The sequence below is a fragment of the Salvelinus alpinus genome, chromosome 32 (assembly GCF_045679555.1).
Source record: "Salvelinus alpinus chromosome 32, SLU_Salpinus.1, whole genome shotgun sequence".
Lineage (NCBI taxonomy): Eukaryota > Metazoa > Chordata > Actinopteri > Salmoniformes > Salmonidae > Salvelinus > Salvelinus alpinus.
The window spans coordinates 18933894-18959456 of NC_092117.1; the positions used below are offsets into that span (position 1 = coordinate 18933894).

The 25563-nt window shown below is 40.5% G+C and overlaps 1 protein-coding gene across 3 annotated transcripts in view; it reads left to right on the plus strand.

Moving 5' to 3' along the window:
• The first annotated feature begins 419 nt into the window (after nt 1–419).
• Nucleotides 420–25563, plus strand: part of LOC139562084 (VPS10 domain-containing receptor SorCS3-like) — a 55060-nt gene continuing 29916 nt past the window's right edge. For 2 of the 3 annotated variants that reach the window (XM_071379407.1, XM_071379406.1), the window contains exons 1-2: nt 421–1315; nt 24332–24399. In XM_071379407.1, coding sequence (XP_071235508.1) covers nt 602–1315; nt 24332–24399 — 782 coding nt within the window. In that variant the 5' untranslated portion in view covers nt 421–601. Of the gene's footprint in view, nt 1316–24331; nt 24400–25563 lie in introns of all 3 variants that reach the window. The other variant, XM_071379408.1, reaches the window with a different exon arrangement.

The window sequence follows — 25563 nt, forward strand, 5'->3', positions numbered from 1 at the left end:
TAAATACACATACATGTCAGAAAATTGGCAACATACTCTAGATGTTTCTTCCTTCAAATCTACAAAACATATCCAAAATGTGCCTATTATGTGCATATCCACATGGCTTATTGGTTGTCTATTAAAGCTGTACACTCACCTGTTCTGCAGAAGGAAATCCAATGGTAAAGATTGCCTATACTGAGATTCATGTTTTGTCGATGAACCAATGACGCACTGGAGGAGGCTATTTTGAAACTCTCCAGTTGGCTGGGTAACTATTCCATATGGATTTGGCAAATAATGATACTGCCACAAATTCATGTTGATTAAAAATAAATAAACAAGTTTAGATATTGAATGCGTTTTTAACGTAATTCATGTCCTACACACCCCTCCAATTGCCACAATCACTTTCTGTCGGGCGCATTTTGTCTGCTGTGCAGCGCCTCCCCAACTGGTTGTTGGTCACTTTGACAAATTCCTGGACGTGAGCAGATCAGCTTAAGCGACTCTTGATTGTAACGGTAACGCAGTGAATATTTCACAAGTTGATCAATCTACTACCACCGTCAAACGTATTTTTATTTTTAACATATTTGGCAACAGTGAGTTGAAAACCATGGGCGTCTCGGGGTCAGTTTGGTGTTGGGCTCTTTTGACTTGCATTTTAATCTCTTTTTACAATATGATGACGGCATACGCTGAAATAAGTTGGCCAGCGAGTTCCACGACGACGAACGTTTGGTTTAACCGTATGGATAAATTGCCTTTGGAGCTGAGCGCAAACCTAAAATCCGCATGGGTCAAAGTCCCAAAGTATATCGACAAGGACTCCACATTTTCCAGAGCTTTTAGAATGGAACCAATTGATGGAAAAGCCGTAGTTCCAAAAGGTGAGGAGAAATTGCCAAAGGACTTGGTCGGAGTTATTGGGAAAGTGCCACCAGACGCTGTATCTACTGTCAGAGATAAAAAGGCGCCAAACCGTTCCAAGCATTTTACTGCTGACAGCAAAAAGTCTGACAGTTCCTTTGAAGTTAAAGACGCTACACTTGCTTCAAGTAACCGTACGAGGACAAAGCGAAGCACATCATTTGGCGAATATTCGGACAGGAGTCAAATTGGAGGTCCTGGTGACGCATTTTCAGCCGAGAAGCTTGTGGAGCCTTTACAAGGCGTTTACAGTCCGAGGACAGAATACCGACGAACTGGGGAGGACGCAAGAACTAGCCCGAGGCAAAGTGAGCCGCTTCTGGTTACCTCCACATTCCCTCTGTCCGGAGACTCTGCGCACAACCAGGCAATGGGGCACTGGGTTGGAGAAAACAGCAGCGTGAGTTCAAATTAAAGTTAATAATGTACATAATCACTGTATTTCAAATGGTGTGCATTTCTAAAGACGATGTTTAACTCAACCTTTTAGTCTTTTACTCAATGTATCACCTGCAGTATATTTCAAAAGCCTTGCATTCAAGTTGCGCATCATTACTCACAGCTTTCTCACCCCGCGCGAAATAATGCATGGTTTTATTGTCAATTAAACTCAGAGGGAGCATTTCTCTGAATTATTTAAAGACATGAGATTATTCATGTATAACATGTCTGTCTCATGATTGAGGTTACTTTGCTTTATGGCTAATTAATTATTAGTGCACAGGGGCAGACAGTGACCTGTGAAACATAGTCCTCCTCCTTTTCTCTTTTCAGCAGCTCATGTCTAAGACAAATACAACATGTAAAAACTCTGCTGGTGATACAACTCACCACTATAATTGGGCCTCTGTTGCCTCCCTGTTGTGCGTCTGTCTCTGCATCTTCTCTGCTGTCTGTCTGTTCTGTCTGTCTGTCTGTCTGTCTGTTCTGTCTGTCTGTCTGTCTGTCTGTCTGTCTGTCTGTCTGTCTGTCTGTTTGTCTGTCTCTCTCTCTTTCGCTCTCTATCTGTCTGTGCTTCACCTTGTACTCTGTCTGTCACTCCTAAGTGTTAATGGCTATTACATATAGAGCCAACATATTAAGAAACTGGCAGTACATCTGTGTCTCTCTGTTTTCTTCCTACCTCCACTGCACTCACCTCTGAGCTGTCTCTGCTAAGGCTAGCATCCTTTCTCACATCACTGGTACCAGAAGACCAGGGGACCACACTGGCTGTACTGGGCCCAGCAACATCCTAGTTGTGAATTAATAAACATATTTATTAGATAAAGACGAACAATTACTGAATAAATGCCTAATAGATGACCATTGGCCCATAATACCTTATGAAAGCATACCCCCCCCCCCCCCCATGCTAAGGGTTAATTACTATTACATATATAATACAGAGCCAAACTATCAATAAACTGGCAGGACATCTGTGTCAGAGTGTGTGTTTCTCTCTCTGTTCTCCATACCTCCACGACACATGACTGCTGCAGCGGCAGCTGAGATGTCTGTGCTGCTAAGCCTAGCATCACTGGGACCAGAAGACCAGGGGACAACACTTTATTTTAAGGTCCATATTAAACCATTTATAAGGCATTATAAGGCATTTACAAACCGTTTGCTCATCATTCTTTAATCATTACTCCCACATTTGTAAATGTTAGCAAGCTAGTTATTCACACATGTATATATATTCCCTTAAACATCCTGTGTTTTGTGCTTATTCTTTTACCAAGTACTGCAGGAATGTCTACCAATGGCATGCACAACTTTTTGGGGGAGAAATTACACTTGTCACTCAAAGCAGTGTAAATAGCACTCACTTTAGATTAGGGGCTGCAAAAATATTTTACTAATTATTAGTAAATTGTATATTAATGTGGTAATAATGATTAACAAATGATGAACACACAATTTATAAATGCCTTATAAATGCTTTATTATGGACTCTTAAAATAAAGTGTTACCCATCCTAGTTGTGAATGAATAAACACATATATTAGACAAAGAACAAAATCACTGAATGAATACCTTATAGATCACCATTGGCTTATTTAATACCTTTTAACAGTATAAATACATATTTCAAATTAGTGCCTGACATGTTCCCCCCTGCTTACTTTGCTAAGTGTTTAAATATTAGGCTACATATCATTCAATAGAAGAAAACAGAGCGAGAGCGAGGAGAGAGAGAGAGACAGCCAGTTCCTTAATGCTTTGGCTGCAGCCAATGGCTACATTAAGGAACTGGCTGTCTCTCTCGCTCCCTCTTTATCTATTTTATTATATTGAATTCAATATAAAACCTTCTGTGTTTGTCATAGAATGATGCCGGAACTAGTTTATGTGGATGCGGATAGATTTCCCGTGTATGAGTATCTTTCTGCAAAGAAGTTACAGGCCTTTCAGCGAATGAAATAGGCGGGAAATATGCAGGACTTTCCAGCCTCCAGTGGCGGTGGCTATGCTCTGTAATTCAACAACAGAGTCACTTGTTACTACAGCTCCTAAACTAAGACCCACTCGCTGGCTGAAGAGACTGAGATTTAGAAGCGAATAAACTTTAATAAAACAATTAAAATACACAGATTGTCCCCGAATTTACCTTTAACAGAGGATTATTTAGCAATTATTGTGCATTAATTCAGTGTTTCATTGTAATACATAATGACTTCTATTTAATAAAAAGCAGTAGCACTGTATGTAATGTCTTATACAGTAGATGGCTATTGGGTTATGTGTTATAAAAGCAAGTCTAATGACTTTTTAGGTTATTGCAAGTTAGTGCCTGTCATATTTGTTCCCCGAATCCCCCATTCTCTAATTAGGCCTAAGTGTTAATTAGCCTACTATTTCATACAATATTCAGCCAAAATGTTAACTGATAGCACTAGGCTTAATCTGTGTCAGTGTGTGTCCTTCTCTGTTTTCTCCTTACCTTGACTGCACTGTAGCAGCAGCTGATCTGTTGGCGTTAAGCATAGCATCATTTCTCATCACAGACACAGTCACAGTACTTGGACCAGCAGAACCAGAACCTTAAGAAAATAAGTTGGTTAATTTCATACATTTAGCAGCGTCCGCCTCAAGATCCTTTTTTTGGTCTCTAATTTTTTCGGCACCACCTTTCTGTTTTATACGATTCATGATCTGGGATGACTGATGACAGAAAGTCAGATCGGGTCTCATTGCTAATGTGAATTTTTGCACGACCTCACCTCAGCCAATCAGAAAACCAGAAGGGCCCATCTTGGTAGGGGAAGGCAGCCATATCCCATTGATCAGGCAAATGCTCAAATATATTATTATGACAACAGAAAAATTGGCAATTTTTTAAATAAAAAATCTTAACAGGCCCATGGGCTGCCGGCTGTGTCCCTTTTTTTTGTGTCAATTTCGACCAACCCACCCAACAAAAAGATGGTTCGGCGCTTCTGGAATTTGCCAGTATTTCCAAATGGCCAATCCGACCATGTTAGTGCGTAATTATAGGAGAGGGGTTAGAATCAGCAAATGTGAGCGTACCTGTTGGAGTGGACTAAATGGGTAGACTTTTTGTCGATGTTGTCTGTGAAGTATTGGTATTTCCGTGAAAAAGGTATGAAGAAAATGTATTGCACTGATATGACTATTCTATCTCATTCCATTATAGAGAAAAACATATTCATAATAGATGAAATACTCTTCTACACAACAATCTGCACAGACAACAAACAATCATTTTGTGCAAAAAAATCCAATTTACACAGGCCCACTGGGCTAAAAATGAAGCAGCCCATCTGGCATTTGCCCAAAATGCCAAATGACCAGTTCACTCCTGGGCTGTAGGCTACCCAGGGTATACTCTGCGGAGCATTTTCAGCTTTTTACAATTAATTGAATACCTCCTTTGTCCATGGCATTTGGCCCACTGTTGTAAGTTCAAAATTAGTAAAAGTACCAACATCAGTAAGGTATGGCAATAGTAGCAGTAATAGGTGTGGTCTAATCTACACTGAGTGTATAAAACATGAATAACAGCTGCTCTTTCCATGACATAGACTGACCAGGTGAATCCAGGTGAAAGCTAAGATCCCTTATTGATGTCACTTGTTAAATCCACTTCAATCAGTGTAGATGAAGGGAAGGAGACAGTATAAAAGAAGGATGTTTAAGCCTTGAGACAATTGAGACATGAATTGTGTATGTGTGCCATTCAGAGAGTGAATGGGCAAGACAAAATATTTAAGTGACTTTGAATGGGATATGGTAGTAGGTGCCTGGCGCACATGTTTGTGTCAAGAACTGCAACGCTGCTGGGTTTTTTATGCTCAATAGTTTCCCATGTGTATCAAGAATGGTCTACCACCCAAAGGACACCCTGCCAACTTGACACAACTGTGGGAAGTTGGAGTCAACATGGGTCAGCATCCCTGTGGAACACTTTTGACACCTTGTAAAGTCCATGCCCCGACGAATTGAGGCTGTTCTGAGGGCAAAAGGGGTGCAACTCAAAATTAGGATGTTGTTCTTAAAACCAGTTTAATGTAACTAAATGTAATCAAAAATGTAATCTACATAGTCCCCCAAAGTAATTATTTATCTTGAGAGGGCCATAAACAATAATTAGTAATGCTGCATACTCCAAGAAAGGTTAAAATTTCACCTTTCTGGTAATTTTTTTTGGGGTGTAGTCACTTTTGAGGACACACGCTCAAATACACAGTAAAAATATGATAAAAATATGAAATATTTGATATGATGTATTTCCTATTCAATAAAACTGTATGATTAAGGCCTGAAATGACATATGCTTTCTAAATATATCACCTTCCTTATAAAATACATATTTGTATGTTTAGTGTTAGAGAAAATGTGCATATTTGCTAAAGATCTCTCTTGATGAAAACGTCTGCCCCCATCGCTGTGAACGTCTCACATAGCTGTAGCTTGGCTTCCTGAACTCGTTAGCTCTATGACAAACAGAAAGTGTTTTTTGTTTAAAATATATTAATTATCTTAGATTACTGGCTATAAATTGATCTCTGAATGTGCTACTGCGACGAAACCACTCTCTCCTGCTGCAATACTTTGCTAGTGGGCTCCCAAGTGGTGCAGCAGTCTAAGGCACTGCATCTCAGTGCTAGAGGCGTCACTACAGACCCTGGTTCGATTCCAGGCTGTATCACCACCGGCCGTGATTGGGAGTCCCATAGGGCGGCGCACAGTTGGCACAGCGTCGTCCGGGTTAGGGTTTGACTGGGGTAGGCCATCATTGTAAATAAGAATTTGTTTTTAACTAACTTGCCTATTTAAATAAAGGTTAAATAGAGCATGTGAGTAGTGTTCAGCCAGCAGTTGATGGACAGTCGGAAGAGCGAATTCAATTGTAGAAGGGACATCCCAGGTTCAAGTGGTGTCAGATTTCACATCCTGCTTCACACAGGCCAAATATACATACTCCTGTGTCCGTGAGAATCAGGGCTATCGCTCAATGCAATCCATTTAGATCTATGGCGATTTATAAGCAAAGATGCCGGTCGGAACCGGTACCAGAACCGGTACCAGAACCATGCAGGTTCCCAAAACGGGACATTACATCTAAGATGTTTTAATGTTTTTTTTTAAACTGTGTGGTTCGAGCCCTTAATGCTGATTGGCTGACAGCCGTGGTATATCAGTATACCACGGGTATGACAAAACATTCATTTTTACTGCTCTAATTACGTTGGTAACCAGTTTATAATAGCAATAAGGCACCTTGGGGGTTTGTGGTATATGGCCAATATACCACAGTTAATGGCGTCGCGTCTTGCCTAAGAACAGCTCTTAGCGATGGTATATTGGACATATACTACACCCCCTCGTGCCTTATTGCTTAAGTCTACTCAGTGTATAATAGGTTACCGCAGTGTGTAAGTGTAGCAGTCATTGACACTGTAGTCCAAACTGTTTAGGGGTCTATTGGAACGTTTCACTTTCTGTAGTCTCATGCTTCTATGAGATCCGCTAATTCACTCTTGCTGATGGGGACTATGTGTTGCAGATGTAGTTCAGTGAACTACACTGTGCCTGGGTAACTTTGCCAGAGAGCTGAAGACTCATGTTAGAGCTCAGGGATATTGCTTAACCATAGCTCAGTGGGCTACCGTGGTATTGAGGCGCACATACAACCGGGGGTTGGATACCTGATTGATTACATCATACACCACCGTGGAAGGCTGTAATGAAGACCATATTACTCTGTGAATGTTCCCCCACAATGTCTTAATGACATAGTATTATACGTATGTGGGGTTGATGACAGAATGATTTGCGGTTATTGAATAGTGTTAGTGTAATTATTCCTGTCAGTACAGTGTAACAAATATTGTGATTACTCATTGTTACATTGCACTTGCCATGTGTTTAGGGTTAGAGTGAAGATTAGAGTTAGGGTAAGGACAAGGGTAAGGGTAAGGACAAGGGTAAGGATTACAGTTGTAAGTGCAGTATAACCATTTGTAATTACAATACTTTTTACACTGTACTTACAGGAATACTTATACAGTAATAAGGGCACTTAGAGTGTTAGCCTTCCACTCCTATAACTATATTTGTACTCCTCCAAATGACACTTCTATTTGCCTTTATCATGAATGATTTGTGTGAAGGGACCATAATGCAGAACATCACTGTGGGGCCTCAGCACTTCCACAGCACTCAGATTCATTTGGCTTCACAAAGTGCATTTAAAGTCAATGCTGCACTTCTGTTGCACGTACGCACACACACACACACACGCACGCACGCACGCACGCACGCACGCACGCACGCACGCACACACACACACACACACACACACACACACACACACACACACACACACACGTACGCACACACGTACGCACACGCGCACGCACGCACACACACACACACACACACATGTACATAGGCACACACACACACACATTATGTCATGGACTTAATCAGAGATGAAGCAGGCGGTGAATCAAATTTGACAAGCTTGCATATAATGAATTATGAATAACTGTCACAGCATAGTAATATTGAGGAGTATAGACTGATTTGCTGTTATTGTTTATCTATTTATTTTCATTGGCAGGAGATATTATGATGTTCCCCATCTTTTTTTCACTCAAATCTCACCTTTAGTTAAATCATGACCCTTTCAACATAAAATTGCAGAGGTTTTGACATTATATAATCTCAAAATGTAACTGTTTGAATGTACAGGTACTGTATATACCAAATTCTTGTACTCACACCTTATGGATGCCAGAATCTACAGAACCTTGTTAACTAAAATATAATGTTGTCATGTGTCATCCCTTACAATGGTGCATGAGCCACACACAGGCACCTGCCTGAAGCAAAACAGATAATGCTATCATGTTCTAAGCTGAGCGAGGTCGTGAAACACTACTCAGCCGATGTCTCGTAGTGCCATTCATACATCCAATATTTCTCAGGTGCTTGGAATGCAAAGGACTTATTATGGAGTAAGGAATCCTCATACACTTTGACGTTTTAAACATAGCAAGCATGGCTGTGTGGATTGGGGATAATGGAGTGTTGGCCTACAGCAAGCATTTAAAGACTAATGTTGTTCGCCAAGCTCAATCAATGCATAAGGGCTTTCACCAGAGTTATGCTTGGATGAAATTGGTACTTCACAGAATAACTTGTCATCACTCACAAAGACAAACAATCAATTCAATCCATATTTGTGATTAGGAAAGACCAAGGTCTTTCTATAGCTAAGCAATATATTTTTTGTTTGTCATTTGCTACTAAGTGTTTTTTTTGTAGATGTCCTTTTGTAGATGTCCTTTTGATTACAATCAAGATGGTGGGCTTTTAGCTAACTAAATGTAACCAATCAATATTTCACTGCAGGTGTTTGATGAAAATTATTTCTTATGAATATATGAATACATTAATCCTTATTCATGAGAGCAAAACTTGTCACATATTGTTCTGTCATATGTGTTTATCTTAGTGATTGCACAACTTGCTTTCACAGTCTGTTATTAATGTGTGCCTGATTATTAGGTTACCACAAAATTCAAATCTCTGAAAAGTTTGAGGGGTGCCTCGAAACAGCAACAGTAATCAGAGTGAGCATCACCAAATGTGTTCAGCTAATGAAAATACAGCTTTTCTAAATTACTTATTTTCAGTATCTCTTTTTATGCTATTCCAATCCGAGAAGGCAATGTACCAGTTTTAACAATGAATCAACTTGAGATGTATTTCAGTGGCCTCTGAATTGCCTGTGCTTCCCAGTGCAGTGAAATGGGTTGCAATCTGGAGAGAACAACAGAGGCACAGTCACAGTCTTTCTTCTCCTGCTACCTGCCAGCTTTGTGCTGTTTGACAAGTCTTTCTCAGTGGCACTGCAGATCCAACTAGTGTGTTGTGCATCAGGGGCCCAATTAAATGAATGTGTTTGCCACGATGTCTAGAGCAGGGCTCTCCTACCCTGTTCCCGCAGAACTACCGTCCTGTAAGTTTTCATTCCAACCCTAATCTAGCACACCAGATTCTAATAATTAGCTTGTTGATAAGCTGAACCTGGTTAGTTACAACTGCGGCTGGAGTGAAAACCTACAGGAGGGTAGATCTCCCGTAGTGGAGGCTGCTAAGGGGAGGATGGTTCATAATAATGGCTGGAATGGAGTGAAAGGAATGGTATCAAACGCATTCCATTCACTCCATTCTGGCCATTATTTTGAGTTGTCCTCCCCTCAGCAGCCTCCTCTGCTCTCCAGGAACAAGGTTGGACACCCCTGGTCTAGACCTATGAGCCATATTGTTTTCAATCTTTTGATGCATTCAGACCCCTCCCTACCTCATCTTTTAAGGAATCAGGGCACGACTGGCCTCGCTCACGATCAAGTCTTTTTTTCTTTAGTGGAGATGTTGATGGCTATAGAGTAAAGCGTAGTTTGGGGAAAATGCGGTGGTGTTTAAAACCTTGCCATTAGCTGGTGTACGTTAATGGATTGATTTAATTGTTAATGAATTAACCTATTACAGTGAAACAAGGCTATGCCTGCTGGGAAAGCTACTATATGTGAAATCGGGACATTTAGGCACTGTACACCAGATAGTCTTTCAGACCTTTTCAACATTTACCAACTTGGATATTTAAAGGTAATAAAGAAACAAATCAATAATTATTACCAGGAATGAATATACTAGTGGAGGTGGGTAAACACACAGCACGGTGGCCCAGTGGACTCTTTTTACTAGTGGAGTATGCTAGTGGAGGTGGGTAAACACACAGCACGGTGGCCCAGTGGACTCTTTTTACTAGTGGAGTATGCTAGTGGAGGTGGGTAAACACACAGCACGGTGGCCCAGTGGACTCTTTTTACTAGTGGAGTATGCTAGTGGAGGTGGGTAAACACACAGCACGGTGGCCCAGTGGACTCTTTTTACTAGTGGAGTATGCTAGTGGAGGTGGGTAAACACACAGCACGGTGGCCCAGTGGACTCTTTTTACTAGTGGAGTATGCTAGTGGAGGTGGGTAAACACATAGCACAGTGGCCCAGTGGACTCTTTTTACTAGTGGAGTATGCTAGTGGAGGTGGGTAAACACACAGCACGGTGGCCCAGTGGACTCTTTTTACTAGTGGAGTATGCTAGTGGAGGTGGGTAAACACACAGCACGGTGGCCCAGTGGACTCTTTTTACTAGTGGAGTATGCTAGTGGAGGTGGGTAAACACACAGCACGGTGGCCCAGTGGACTCTTTTTTCCCAAGATATGGCTTATGTATTTGTTATGATATGTGAAATCCTGTACATATTCATGAGTATGCAGAGTAGCAGTACACTAGCTCATATTACGTTGAACTTTTCAGGGAACTTGAAAGGTAACTTACATGTGGTATTGCTTCTGAAGTGGATTTTTTGTGAAGTATATTACAAAGAACCTTCTGATAGTTCACTGATATTAACTGGGTGTCCCTGGAAGTTAATTTAAATTGTATGTTTGGCCCCTCAGGATACTCTGAGTCCAACAGAAAAGTGTCTGCAGTCTTCTATCACAGTGTTCCACATTTCTCATACAAAATGCCCTTTTTAAGATGAATGATCATATCGCTCCCCTACCTACCCCATTAGAATGAAGTGATATTTGAGGGATGCAATCTTCTTACAGTACGGTCCAGTGGGAGAGAGAAGGATAAACTAAGTATGATTGGAGGCATGTAGTTGGAAAGCATGACAAGTCCTATATGATCCTTAGGGAGTGAGAATGTCTAGGACCTGGATCTATCACTCATATTGTTTCTAGTTTTAATGAAATAGCAGGAAACAAGCTGTCCTCTCTACCTCTGTTACAGAAGTAGGATCATAATTTGAACCAGTTTGCTACAGCACAATTGTTTTTATTATTTTGTGGATTATAATTAATGGTCATTTTTGTGACGGTGGATAAATGCTTAGTAAGACAAAATCAAGTCTGAAATTGCAAAGTGGAAATTACAAACTTCTGAAGCCTTTTTAAATCTCAAATACACACAAATGTTTAGTTCTCCTGCAACAGGATGCTCAAATGAAGATCCTGTATCTGTAAATGAAATACCCTGGTATTTACTGGTGCAGTCCATGCTTGACTGCTGCTTGGCCAACTCTAGCTACATGAGTTACTCTTGACTTAACCTCATCCCCAGGAAAGTTGCTCTTGCACATACCAGTTCAACAGATAGAGAGCCAGCTGGTGGGCGAGAATACTATTGACCAGCATTTCTTCAATCAATCATTATGCCCCTGATTAGGTGTGTTAGCGCTGGGCTGGAACAAATACCCGGCATCCTTTAGATCTCCAGGACCAGGATGTTTCTCCATTAGCAATGAATGTAGTGATTCAAATCGTTTTAAAGGAAAGTGTCTGTCATAAAAACGCAAATACAAGTTAAGAGCCGATGTAACTGTAATCGGCCAATATGGAAATGTTCTGTTCTGTTTTTGATGATGTGAAGTGTTGTAAGATGTAAGAAATCAGTGTATAGGCTGGGGTATTCTGTGAGACCAAATAATAATCTCAATTTGCCCTCTGCAGCTTTGTGTTGCCTCATCCAAGAAAAGAGAACACTTTGAATTTCAGAGTTTCCGTCCTTGGCTGGAAACCAATAGTGATCTAGTAGCACAGAGAATTGATTTTGTCAGGAGTGTGCTTGTCCATATGTGTGTGTGTGTGAGATGGAGAGAGAGAGAGGGAGAGAGAGAGAGAGAGAGAGCGAGAGAGCGAGAGCGAGAGAGAGATGTGTCCAGCTGGTATCACAATGTATATCAAAATGAAATTATGGCTAGAACACCTCTGTTGCCATGGAGTCTGTCCATTCAAGCATCTCCAAAGAATCTAAATCTCTGCAAACAGCTCTTTCCTTTGGTATACCTTTTATGTCTCTGTCTGCTTTCACGTTCCACAAAAGATACAGGATTGGAATTCATGGTTCCATAACAAAACCAGGCACTTGGATAAGCCAATTAAAACAAAACAAAAAACAAGAATAGAATGTTAAGATAAAGGAATGACTGATCTCCACAGAGAGTGGGAGCCAATCTGAAAATGATTGGTTGACTTTCCTGGGGCAAAGTTCTCCCCACATCAATAAAACATAAACATGAATAAATGCACTGCTTTCGGGCCTTTCCTGGGTCCTTACTTAATTTCATGTATGCAAGTGAGTGATGATATGCATTGAAATGTGTATTTACCTAGAAGGCTCAAAATAATTTTACTTGCCATTATTGTTTGTTTTGTTTTGGATATTTACATAAATGCAATAATGCATCATAAAAACTCTTGAATTTGGAATGTGCCTTTTGCGACATCAATAGTCAAGCATTGCAGATACAGTATGTTAGAGGTTCATTGCTGCTCGGTCCCTGGTGGCTGCAGTATTTGCATGTATAGTAGTTGTTCTCGATTGACATGAGCTGCAGTTGCGCTGCCTACCAATAATGAGAGAGACGTAGGAACATTTTGTCTCCAATGATGTACCCGTGATGAATCCACTTAGGGACAATTTCTCCTTCTAGTTATCTGCCTGGGCAGCATGCTGCCCTGCGGTGGATTGCTGTTGACCTAATTCTATGGGTCAGTATAGTTAACAGTCATGAAGCCAATGGGGAGAAACAACAGATACTGTATGTGGAAAATGCTCTCACAATTTAGACAGCATTGACTTGGTAATGGATGCTTAGCCTGAACCCAAATCTTGGCCTGACACTTGTGTTAGGGTCAATTACCCCCAAATCAACAGATCATCTCACATGGAATTGTATGATTTGTTCTTCATTAGGCTAATGGTGGGTGAAATCATGAAACTTATGACAATGATGTCACAATGTAATTGTCACCACACATGCCTCTGGCGTCACTTAAGCTGTTAAAATGAAGGACAACCAATGCCTTTTGGTGTGAAATGATATGGCGTCATTATATTCCCTCCAGAAAGAGGTTTAGTTGGCAGTTGAAATCTTATTACAGACAGATGTAATTTACCATGCGAAGTATCAGGCTCCCTTGCCACTGACCCATCATAACCAGCAAAACATGAAGAAACGAATACTACACTCCTAGCATTTTTGGGATGAGGGTTGTTCGGTTGTCCCCATAGGAGAACCCTTTGAATAAGCCTTTTTGGTTCTAGGTAGAACACTTTTGGTTCCAGGTAGAACCCTTTTGGGTTCATGTACTATCCATTCTAGAACCAAAAAGGGTTATCCTATAGGGACAGCCGAAGAGCCCTTTTGGAACCTTTTTTTCAAAGAGTGTAGGCTACACTGTTTGGTGGACATTTTTTCCTCCTCGTGTTTTTCAAAGAGGCAATTAGTTCGAACATCAGAGCCATTTAACTAAATCTATATTCCAAATTGATTCTGACTCTGGTGTTGGTCCTTGCAGACATGGCGCATTTAGTTATGCAAATGGTTATCTTTCTCCTTGATTGGTTAATTAACCTGGAATGGAGATAGTCCATGCCTAGCAGAGCCGTCGTTTGATGGGTAAATTGTGGGTCAATTGGGTTTTTAGCATTTTGGAGTCGGGCTGGAGGCATGGCATTGTTCTTTAACTCTTGTGTGGCTTCTTTGGTTTAATGACTCGTTCTATGGGTCCCATAAGGTTAATGTGTTTAAACTCACTGTAATTGAGCTTTCGACCTCTCTTTCAGTCCCCATTTTTTATTCATGATGCTACGGCACATTGTTGCTCCTCTCTTGATATTTATCTTCTACTCTCTCTATCTCTCTCCCTCTCTCTCGATCTCCCCCTTCACTCTCTCTTTCTCTATCCCCCCTTTTACCCTCTCTTCCTCTCTTCCTCTCTCTATCCCACTTCACTCTCTATCCCCCACTTCTCTCGCTCTCTGTCTCACTCACTCACTCACTCACTCACTCACTCACTCACTCACTCATCTATTTAGGGCTCCCGAGTGGCGCAGCGGTCTAAGATACTGCATCTCAGTGCTCAAGGCGTCATTACAGACCCTGGTTTGATCCCTCTCTCTCTGTAAGATCCACTTCCGGCCAAGTTTCAGACTCCCGGTTTTTGACTCAAATGTCTTGGTACTTGGGAAATTTCATGATGCCGTTGGCAGTGGTGGAAAAAGTAACTAATTGTCATACTTGAGTAAAAGTAAAGATACCTTATTAGAAAATGACTCAAGTTTAAGTGAAAGTCACCCAGTAAAATACTACTTGAGTAAAAGTCTAAACATATTTGGTTTTAAGTATACTTAAGTATCAAAAGTACATGTAAATCGTTGTAAATAAGAATTTGTTCTGAACTGACTTGCCTGGTTAAATTAAGGTCAAATAAAAAATAATTGCTAAAATATACTTAAGTATCAAAAGTAAAAGTGTTCCTTATATTAAGAAAACCAGACGACACCATTTGTTTGTGTTTTCAATATAGGGATCACCAGAGGCACACTCCAACACTCAGACATAACTTACAAACAAAGCATTTGTGTTTGTGGGTCCGCCAGATCAGAGGCAGTAGGGCTGACCAAGGATGTTCTCTTGATAAGTGAGTGAATTTAACCATTTTACTGTCCTGCTAAGCATTCAAAATGTAATGTGTAACTTTTGGGTGTCAGGGAAAATGTACGGGGTAAAAAGTAAACTATTTTCTTCAGGAATGTAGTGAAGTAAAAACAAAAGTAATAAAAAATATAAATAGTAAAGTACAGATACCCCCAAAAACTACTTAGTAGTACTTAAATAAGTACTTAATTATTATTATTATAATTTTTTTAATGGGGTGGATCAGTTTTAATATTGCGGATAGATTGTTTCTTCCATCAATGTAATTGTCTGCATCATTTCCAATCCCCCATTTTTTGGGGGGGTAAATATATATATCCATATACATAGATACGTACATACCCACAGATTTTTTAGAATACACCTTCACTTTCCCTGCAAACCCTACCACCCCTCCCCCAATTGGAGTAAACTAATAAACAATAACACTTAGGCTTCTACCTTCAGTTTATACACATTTTACAGACACAGTCTATTTTGCAATAGTTATATTTTGTTTGTTTTTAGTCCTTCCTCTATTTCTGATGTCCATCCAGTTTGATTTCTATTTGCTGCTGTGCTATTTCACAAAATGTCTGAACCTTTATACATTTTGCATTGGTTATGTTGTTGTTATTAGTCCCACCCTTCAGCTCCATTCAACCTCTTAACACCATCCATTTTGGATTTCTATTTGCCATATATTTTTCAACTGTGCTGTGATGCTTCACAAAAGTACTGAACCTTTCTATTCTCATAGCTCTATTGTAAATTAAAGATAAACATTTTTTGCTAAAATAATTATTATATTATTGATTGACTATGACTTTTCAAATCACCCAGTATTGCTATCTGCAATGTTAGTTCAAGGTAAATGTTGCAATTCTTCAGCCATTCCTGGACCTGTGACCAAAAACGAGCTACATATGGACAGTACCAAAATAAATGATCTAATGGCTCTGCCTCCTCGCAGCAAAATCTGCAGAGCTGGGAAGGTTGTATCCCCCTGTCACGATCGTCTTGAGCGGAAGAAGTGGACCAAGGCGCAGCGTGTGGAAAATACATTCTCTTTTATTTGAGAATAAAGAAAAACACGAAACGAACACTATAATAAACCTAAACAAAACAACAAACGATCGTGAAGCTATAAACGTAAGTGCACACACAAGCTACAAACGTACAACATAGACAATTACCCACAAAACCCAAATGCCTATGGCTGCCTTAAATATGTCTCTCAATCAGAGACAATAAACCACAGCTGCCTCTAATTGAGAACCAATCTAGGCAGCCATAGACATACAAACACCTAGACAAGACACTGACCCATTAAACGTACAAACCCCTAGACAAACCAAAACACATACATTCCCCATTTCACACCCTGACCTAACTAAAATAATAATGAAAACAAAGATAACTAAGGCCAGGGTGTGACACCCCCATATACACTACCGTTCAAAAGTTTGGGGTCACTTCGAAATGTCCTTGTTTTTGAAAGAAAAGCACATTTTGGTCCATTAAAATAACATCAAATTGATCAGAAATACAGTGAATGTTGTAAATGACTATTTCTTATGGAATATCTACATAGGCGTGCAGAGGCCCACTATCAGCAACCATCACTCCTGTGTTCCAATGGCACGTTGTGTTAGTTAATCCACTTTTATAATTTTAAAAGTCTAATGATCAGAAAACCCTTTTGCAATTATGTTAGCACAGCTGAAAACTGTTGTTCTGGTTAAAGAAGCAATACAATTTGCCTTCTTTAGTCTAGTTGAGTATCATGAGCATCAGCATTTATGGGTTCGATTATAGGCTCAAAATGGCCAGAAACAAAGACCTTTCTTCTGAAACTCGTCAGTCTATTCTTGTTCTTGAGAAATGAAGGCTATTCCGTGCGAGAAATTGACAAGAAACTGAAGATCTTGTTGTACTACTCCCTTCACAGAACAGCGCAAACTGGCTCTGTCACACCCTGATCTGTTTTCACCTGTCCTCGTAATTGTCTCCACCCCCTCCAGGTGTTGCTTGTTTTCCCCAGTGTATTTATCCCTCCCACTCTTTCTATTCAGGTTCGAGACAGTTTGCACTGTTCGTAACAAGTTTCAATACATTTTGGTAGCATTTCTATGTTGAAGATTGAAAAAGAATTTGGTGCATTTTTCCCCATATTCCATCCAGTTTGCTTTATTTTTATAATATTACACTGGATCTTGAATAAGTTCCTCCATTTATTTTTGTTTTTCCTCTGACTTATTCTTATTCTAACTGGACTGTTAGTCCTTCAATTTCCTTTGTTAATATGGACTATTTTTATCTAAATTGCTTTTGTTTTATAGATGAGTACTGAATTGCATGGCCTCTAAAGGCACATTTAAAAGTGTACCATACAATAAGGGGATCTGCTGTACCTATATTATGTCAGAAAGAGTAAGTTACAAATTATTCTGTCCTAGTTATAAACAAGTTATCATCCAGTAGGCTTTGATTACATTTCCAATATCCTCACCCACGTGGAAATTCTGTAAGAGTAATATACAGTGGGGAGAACAAGTATTTGATACACTGCCGATTTTGCAGGTTTTCCTACTTACAAAGCATGTAGAGGTCTGTAATTATTATCATAGGTACACTTCAACTATGAGAGACGGAATCTAAAACAAAAATCCAGAAAATCACATTGTATGATTTATAAGTAATTAATTTGCATTTTATTGCATGACATAAGTATTTGATACATCAGAAAAGCAGAACTTAATATTTGGTACAGAAACCTTTGTTTGCAATTACAGAGATCATACGTTTCCTGTAGTTCTTGACTAGGTTTGCACACACTGCAGCAGGGATTTTGGCCCACTCCTCCCTACAGATCTTCTCCAGATCCTTCAGGTTTCGGGGCTGTCGCTGGGCAATACGGACTTTCAGCTCCCTCCAAAGATTTTCTATTGGGTTCAGGTCTGGAGACTGGCTAGGCCACTCCAGGACCTTGAGATGCTTCTTACGGAGCCACTCCTTAGTTGCCATGGCTGTGTGCTTCGTGTCGTTGTCATGCTGGAAGACCCAGCCACGACCCATCTTCAATGCTCTTACTGAGGGAAGGAGGTTGTTGGCCAAGATCTCGCGATACATGGCCCCATCCATCCTCCCCTCAATACGGTGCAGTCGTCCTGTCCCCTTTGCAGAAAAGCATCCCCAAAGAATGATGTTTCCACCTCCATGCTTCACGGTTGGGATGGTGTTCTTGGGGTTGTACTCATACTTCTTCTTCCTCCAAACACGGCGAGTGGAGTTAGACCAAAAAGCTCTATTTTTGTCTCATCAGACCACATGACCTTCTCCCATTCCTCCTCTGGATCATCCAGATGGTCATTGGCAAACTTCAGACAGGCCTGGACATGCACTGGCTTAAGCAGGGGGACCTTGCGTGCGCTGCAGGATTTTAATCCATGACGGCGTAGTGTGTTACTAATGGTTTTCTTTGAGACTGTGGTCCCAGCTCTCTTCAGGTCATTGACCAGGTCCTGCCGTGTAGTTATGGGCTGATCCCTCACCTTTCTCATGATCATTGATGCCCCACGAGGTGAGATCTTGCATGGAGCCCCAGACCGAGGGTGGTTGACCGTCATCTTCAACTTCTTCCATTTTCTAATAATTGCGCCAACAGTTGTTGCCTTCTCACCAAGCTGCTTGCCTATTGTCCTGTAGCCCATCCCAGCCTTGTGCAGGTCTACAATTTTATCCCTGATGTCCTTACACAGCTCTCTGGTCTTGGCCATTGTGGAGAGATTGGAGTCTGTTTGATTGAGTGTGTGTACAGGTGTCTTTTATACAGGTAACAAGTTCAAACAGGTGCAGTTAATACAGGTAATGAGTGGAGAACAGGAGGGCTTCTTAAAGACAAACTAACAGGTCTGTGAGAGCCGGAATTCTTACTGGTTGGTAGGTGATCAAATACTTATGTCATGCAATAAAATGCAAATTAATTACTTAAAAATCATACAATGTGATTTTTTGGATTTTTGTTTTAGATTCCGTCTCTCACAGTTGAAGTGTACATATGATAAAAATTACAGACCTCTACATGCTTTGTAATTAGGAAAACCTTCAAAATCGGCAGTGTATCAAATACTTGTTCTCCCCACTGTATATGCCAATTATGTAATGATCCGACCGCATTCTGTCCCCTATCAACACTTTAACTTTTGGTGCCAGAGAGAATGACATAAGAAGGTAATCAAGACGACTAGCTTGATTAAGCCTCCGCCATGTATATCTCACTAGGTCAGGATATTTAAGCCTACATATCCACTAATTCCAATATATCCATGACATTCCTGATTTCCTTAAGTGCCTGAGGGTGATAGTTTGTAGTGTGATTTCCTTTACGGTCCATAGAGGTATTAACATCCCCCACCATAGTGTAGAGTTGATAAATTCTTATATATATTTTTCAAAGAAGCTTGGATCATCATTATTTGGACCGTATAGGTTAATAAGCCATATCTGTTTATTGTCCAATAACATATTTAAAATAATCCATCTACTTTGATGATCTGTTTGGACAATTTAAAAATTTGGATCAAAATTAATGTTAATTAATATCATCACCCCCCCCCAAGTCCTTTTTCCACAAAACTTCATCTTAAATTGTTGAATGAGTTTCCTGTAAACAATAAATATTATATTCCTTCTCTTTTAGCCAGGTAAATACTGATTGTCTTTTCTTATTATCTGCTAAGCCATTACAATTATAACTGGCTATACTTATTTCACCACTTACAATAATGAGACACAAGATTCAATTATGTTTATCAAAATATATGTTTGTAAACGTACCATTAAAAAGTAACATGATGATTGAGTGTCTATAGCTGTACCATGATATTTGCATTGCTACTAAGTAAACGTCCAATTGGTCCCCACTATTCCACCCGCTAAAAGCCCCCCTCATCCCGAGTTGGGTTGTCAGCCCGGCAGACCACCCCGGATCCCATAGCCCCGGATAGACCGGGACACATCCTTTGGAAAGAGCACACAGTGTCACCCACAGAACAGAAGCAGATCAACCGCCAAATGCATTTCCATCGCCCTCACCTTGATTTGTATTACATATAGCCATTAAAAAATATATGTGTGTACTGTATATATATATGTGTATATTTTTAAAATCCTGTTTATCTTATTTTCCATAATTAGCTATTCATATTTGTAGTAATGTGGGCAATTTATGCAAAAGATTTTACCTCTCACCAGTCTCGCCATTACCAAAATTACATTATGGCAAGGAATTATTATATTAGCAAACAATTATTGTGAATCATCGTATATTGTCCCTAACATCTTTTACTCCCTCGCAACAGTTGGGATACACACACACCCACATACACACTCAACCCCTTTCCCCCACAACAACCATAGACTCAGATTCTTAACAGTTGCACCATCCCAGAGGCCAACTCAAGAAAGGTCTCGATTTACGAATGCATATATAGTTGCAGCTGTATGAGAAGGCCTGCAAAACCGAGCAAAAAAATGGGCAGAAATGGGGAGATTTGATTAACCATAGTCACGTTCTAGATGATGGAGGTCAGATATACCCCCTTCCCCTGAAACACCCACAACATTTACTTAAGTACTTTACACCATTGGCCGTTGGCCTATTTGACCCTGCACACAAATGGTGGGTTTGGCCTTAGAAAGAACAATGCATATGCAGAAAATACTGGTGTGCCGGTGGAGCTTTGATGTTATTGGGCTATTTTTCTTCCACTGATCCTGGGGCCCTTGTTAAGGTCAACGGCGTCATAGCCACCATTTGCCTTGATGACAGCTTTGCACACTCTTGGCTTTCTCTCAACCAGCTTCACCTGGAATTCTTTTCCAACAGTCTGCTTTTCCTTCCCTCTGCAGTGCATCTCATCCCAAACCATCTCAATTGGGTTGAGGTTAGGTGATTGTGGAGGCCAGGTCATCTGATGCAGCACTCTATCACTCTCCTTCTTGGTCAAATAGTCCTTACACAGCCTGGAGGTGTGTTGGGTCATTATCCTGTTGAAAAACAAATGATAGTACCACTAAGCACAAACCAGATGGGATGACGTGTCGCTGCAGAATGCTGTGGTAGCCATGCTGGTTAAGTGTGCCTTGAATTCTAAATAAATCACAGACTCACCAGCAAAGCACGTCCACACCATCACACCTCCTTTTCCATGCTTCGCGGTGGGAACCACACATGCAGAGATCATCCATTCACCTACTCTGCGTCTCACGAAGACACAGCGGTTGGAACCCAAAATCTCAAATTTGGACTCATCAGACCAAAGGACAGATTTCCACCGGTCTAAATCAAATCAAATCAAATCAAAGTTTATTTGTCACGTGCGCCGAATACAACAGGTGTAGACCTTACAGTGAAATGCTTACTTACAGGCTCTAACCAATAGTGCGGGAAAAAAGGTATGTGTGTGTGTAGGTAAGTAAAGAAATAAAACAACTGTAAAAAGACATTTGAAAATAACAGTAGCAAGGCTGTATACAGACACCGGTTAGTCAGGCGTATTGAGGTAGTATGTACATGTAGGTATGGTTAAAGTGACTATGCATATATGATGAACAGAGAGTAGCAGTAGCGTAAAAAGAGGGGTTTGCGGGTGGTGGGACACAATGCATATAGCCCGGTTAGCCAATGTGCGGGAGCACTGGTTGGTCGGGCCAATTGAGGTAGTATGTACATGAATGTATAGTTAAAGGGACTATGCATATATGATAAATAGAGAGTAGCAGCAGCGTAAAAGAGGGGTTGGGGGGGGGCATACAATGCAAATAGTCCGCGTAACCCTTTGGTTACCTGTTCAGGAGTCTTATGGCTTTGGGGTAAAAACTGTTGAGAAGCCTTTTTGTCCTAGACTTGGCACTCTGGTACCGCTTGCCATGCGGTAGTAGAGAGAACAGTCTATGACTGGGGTGGCTGGGGTCTTTGTCAATTTTTAGGGCCTTACTCTGACACCGCCTGGTGTAGAGGTCCTAGATGTCAGGCAGCTTTGCCCCAGTGATGTACTGGGCCGTACGCACTACCCTCTGAAGTGCCTTGCGGTCGGAGGCCGAGCAATTGCCGTACCAGGCAGTGATGCAACCGGTCAGGATGCTCTCGATGTTGCAGCTGTAGAACCTTTTGAGGAGCTCAGGACCCATGCCAAATATTTTTAGATCCTGAGGGGGAATAGGCTTTGTCGTGCCCTCTTCACAACTGTCTTGGTGTGTTTGGACCATTCTAGTTTGTTGTTGATGTGGACACCAAGGAACTTGAAGCTCTCAACCTGCTCCACTACAGCCCCGTCGATGAGAATGGGGGCGTGCTCGGTGCTCCTTTTCATGTAGTCCAATATATTCTCCTTAGTCTTGGTTACGTTGAGGGATAGGTTGTTATTCTGGCACCACCAGTCCAGGTCTCTGACTTCCTCCCTATAGGCTGTCTCATCGTTGTCGGTGATCAGGCCTACCACTGTTGTGTCATCTGCAAACTTAATGATAGTGTTGGAGTCGTGCCTGGCCATGCAGTCGTGGGTGAACAGGGAGTACAGGAGGGGACTGAGCACGCACCCCTGGGGAGCTCCAGTGTTGAGGATCAGTGTGGCAGATGTGTTGCTACCTACCCTCACCACCTGGGGGCGGCCCGTCAGGAAGTCCAGGATCCAGTTGCAGAGGGAGGTGTTTAGTCCCAGGGTCCTTAGCTTAATGATGAGCTTTGAGGGCACTATGGTGTTGAACGCTGAGCTGTAGTCAATGAATAGCATTCTCACATAGATGTTCCTTTTGTCCAGGTGGGAACAAAATCTTATTTTCAATGACGGCCTATGAACAGTGGATTAACTGCAGTACATCATTCCATGTGTGTTATTTCAATGTAGAAAATAGTACAAATAAAGGAAAACCCTGGAATGTGTGTCCAAACTTCTGACTGGTACTACAATATAAATATTTATTTTGAGTTATATAATATACCTCTATTAAACATACATATATATTTATTAAATATAATATACCTTTATCAGAAAATGTTGAGACATCCATGCTTTTCTAAATGGAAAAATACAAAACACCATGACTTTTTACAGAAGGGGGGTCCTTAGAGGAGCCAATGATGTGCTTTGGTGAAGTCACATCACATGCAACTCCTCTGTGTGGATCCCTTTCCCTCACATGCAGTATAGCTAGCTAAGAGCTAGCTACTTAAATGCTCAGAAAGTCATTAAATAATCTGTACATTTCTCCTTCAATAAAAAATGGAAACTCAATCTCTGGTAAATTAAGAGTTTTATTCAGCATTAAACCAAATGTTCATGGAATTTGTTTTTAGTAAATTGCTCAACTGTGAAACTACAATTCAATTGGGAGGGGCCTGAAAGTCATAGGCAAGAGACAATGAAGGCATCATTTTCTGTAATTTTTCAGTCATTTTGGCATGACTACTACTATGATCTATTTAAATGTATTTTTGTAAAATGGCCAGAATGATTTCTTCTTTCAAGAAAACATAATTTCAGATACTGTGAAGTACTAAAAACCATATAATTTTAATTCAAACACCTCATTTCTAGTAGAAAACACGCGTTTGTATGATTTTAGTAATTGCCGTTGTATAGTCCTTCTCCTCTCTCCTGTCTGACCCCTCTATCATCTGTCATGCACCTTAAGCATTCCCAAAATAACTTTATAATGCCATTGGAGTGACAATAATGCATTTGAACACCATTTCACACTGCCCTCTGTGAATGTGTAGACATTTATGGCCAATATTTCCCTTCCCACAAACACTTTGTGTGCCCATCCACTGTGAAGACAAAACAACATAAGAGCAAAATAATGTACTTGTACAGTGCAACCATAACTAGTACTACAGCAATTGAATGCTTGTAGAACTAGAAAACCTAAATCAACACATTATTGGTTGAATACTGACTGTTCACATTTTTAAGTTGAAGTCTGCACTATGAAAAGTTATCTGATTTTATATATTTGAAGGATAGAGAGAGAAGGAGAAAGAGAGGGGAGTTAGAGATTGAGCGAATGAGAGAAAGAAAGGTGGGAGGACTGGCTGTACTTCATTTTGTTGTTCACTGAACAATTTTCTGAATCCGCTGAGGGACTGTCACACGACTTGACAGCTTGCATGGCTGTTCAGATCATTGCATCCAACAGACTGGCAGATCTAGACAACTTGTGGATCATTTGTCATTGTGCTGTCTTACGAAGATGATATTTTATGCTAATGTAGCAATCATAGTGGATATTCCATGCTGTTAGACACAGGTAATACATGTTGTAAGTGAACTTGATTGCAGACGTACAGTAGATGTGCCTGCAATTGCATATAATTAAAGTGCTTTTGTTGTTATTTTTAGGTGATCCTGACCTTGACGAAGCAGTATGACTTTAACTTGGGTGCTTTCACTGAGAGTTCTCTGTGGAGGTAAGACTTCATGAACATGTTGTAATTCATATGTGCTGAACCTACTGTAGGGCTCTGTTCTCTAATTTTGGTAATTAACAGGTAATCTATGGTAGATTTTGTAATTTATGCTTGAATAACTTTAAAAAAAAATATTCACATATAATATTACTATTTGTTATATCTGTGTCCATATTGTCCATACCTTTTTAGTGGATAGACCATATGGTTCAAGATAAAGTCGTGTAATTAATTTAAAAAGCATGTAATCATCAATGGCATTATTTTCAATTGACTGCATCTCTTCCAACTATTTACTTTTTTCAGACCTGCCACCAGTTTGGAGCCGAAACATTTACAAAAAAGACATACTGACATAGTAAAATAAATGAAAGAGTGTAAAAAATATTAAATAAAGGAGATTGTTTGCTGAAACCCTCATATTAAACACCAATGTTATTCACTAAGTTGATGGTTTATATTTAGGATAATGTTTGACAGCTTTATCATTCTATTTGAAAAATTATTTCATTTCAATTGATTATTTTATATATTTTACATGTGATAAGGCTACAAACTTCTTGGAATAACCCTGGATTGTAAACTGTCATGGTCAAAACATATTGATGCAATGGTAGCTAAGATGGGTAGAGGTCTGTCTGTAATAAAGTGTTGCCCTGCTTTCTTGATATTGCTATCAACAAAACAATTCTTACAGGCCCTAGTTTTGTCGCACCTGGACTACTGCCCAGTCATATGGTCAAGTGACACAAAGAGGAACATAGGCACATTACATTTGGCCCATAACAGAGCTGCACAGCTAGCCCTTAAATGTACACAGAGAGCTAACATCAATGACATGCACGCCAATCTCTCCTGGCTCAAAGAAGAGGAGAGATTGACTGCATCACTACTTGTCTTTGAGAGAGGTATTGACATGTTGAAAGTACCAAGCTGTCTGTTCAAACGACTAGCACACAGCTCGGTACTCACCATCTACCCCGACCTTCCCAAATTCCCGGAGACAGTGGAACAATGGTTCTCCTGTGAGGCCCCGGGTTGCCTGGGAGTCCTACCGGAGAGTAGGAAACGAAGACGCTGTCGGAGAGGGAGACGGGGGGAGGGGGGCGGCTTAGTGAGATTGAGACACTGGGCAACCCGTCCTTCATTACTGAGCATACTACT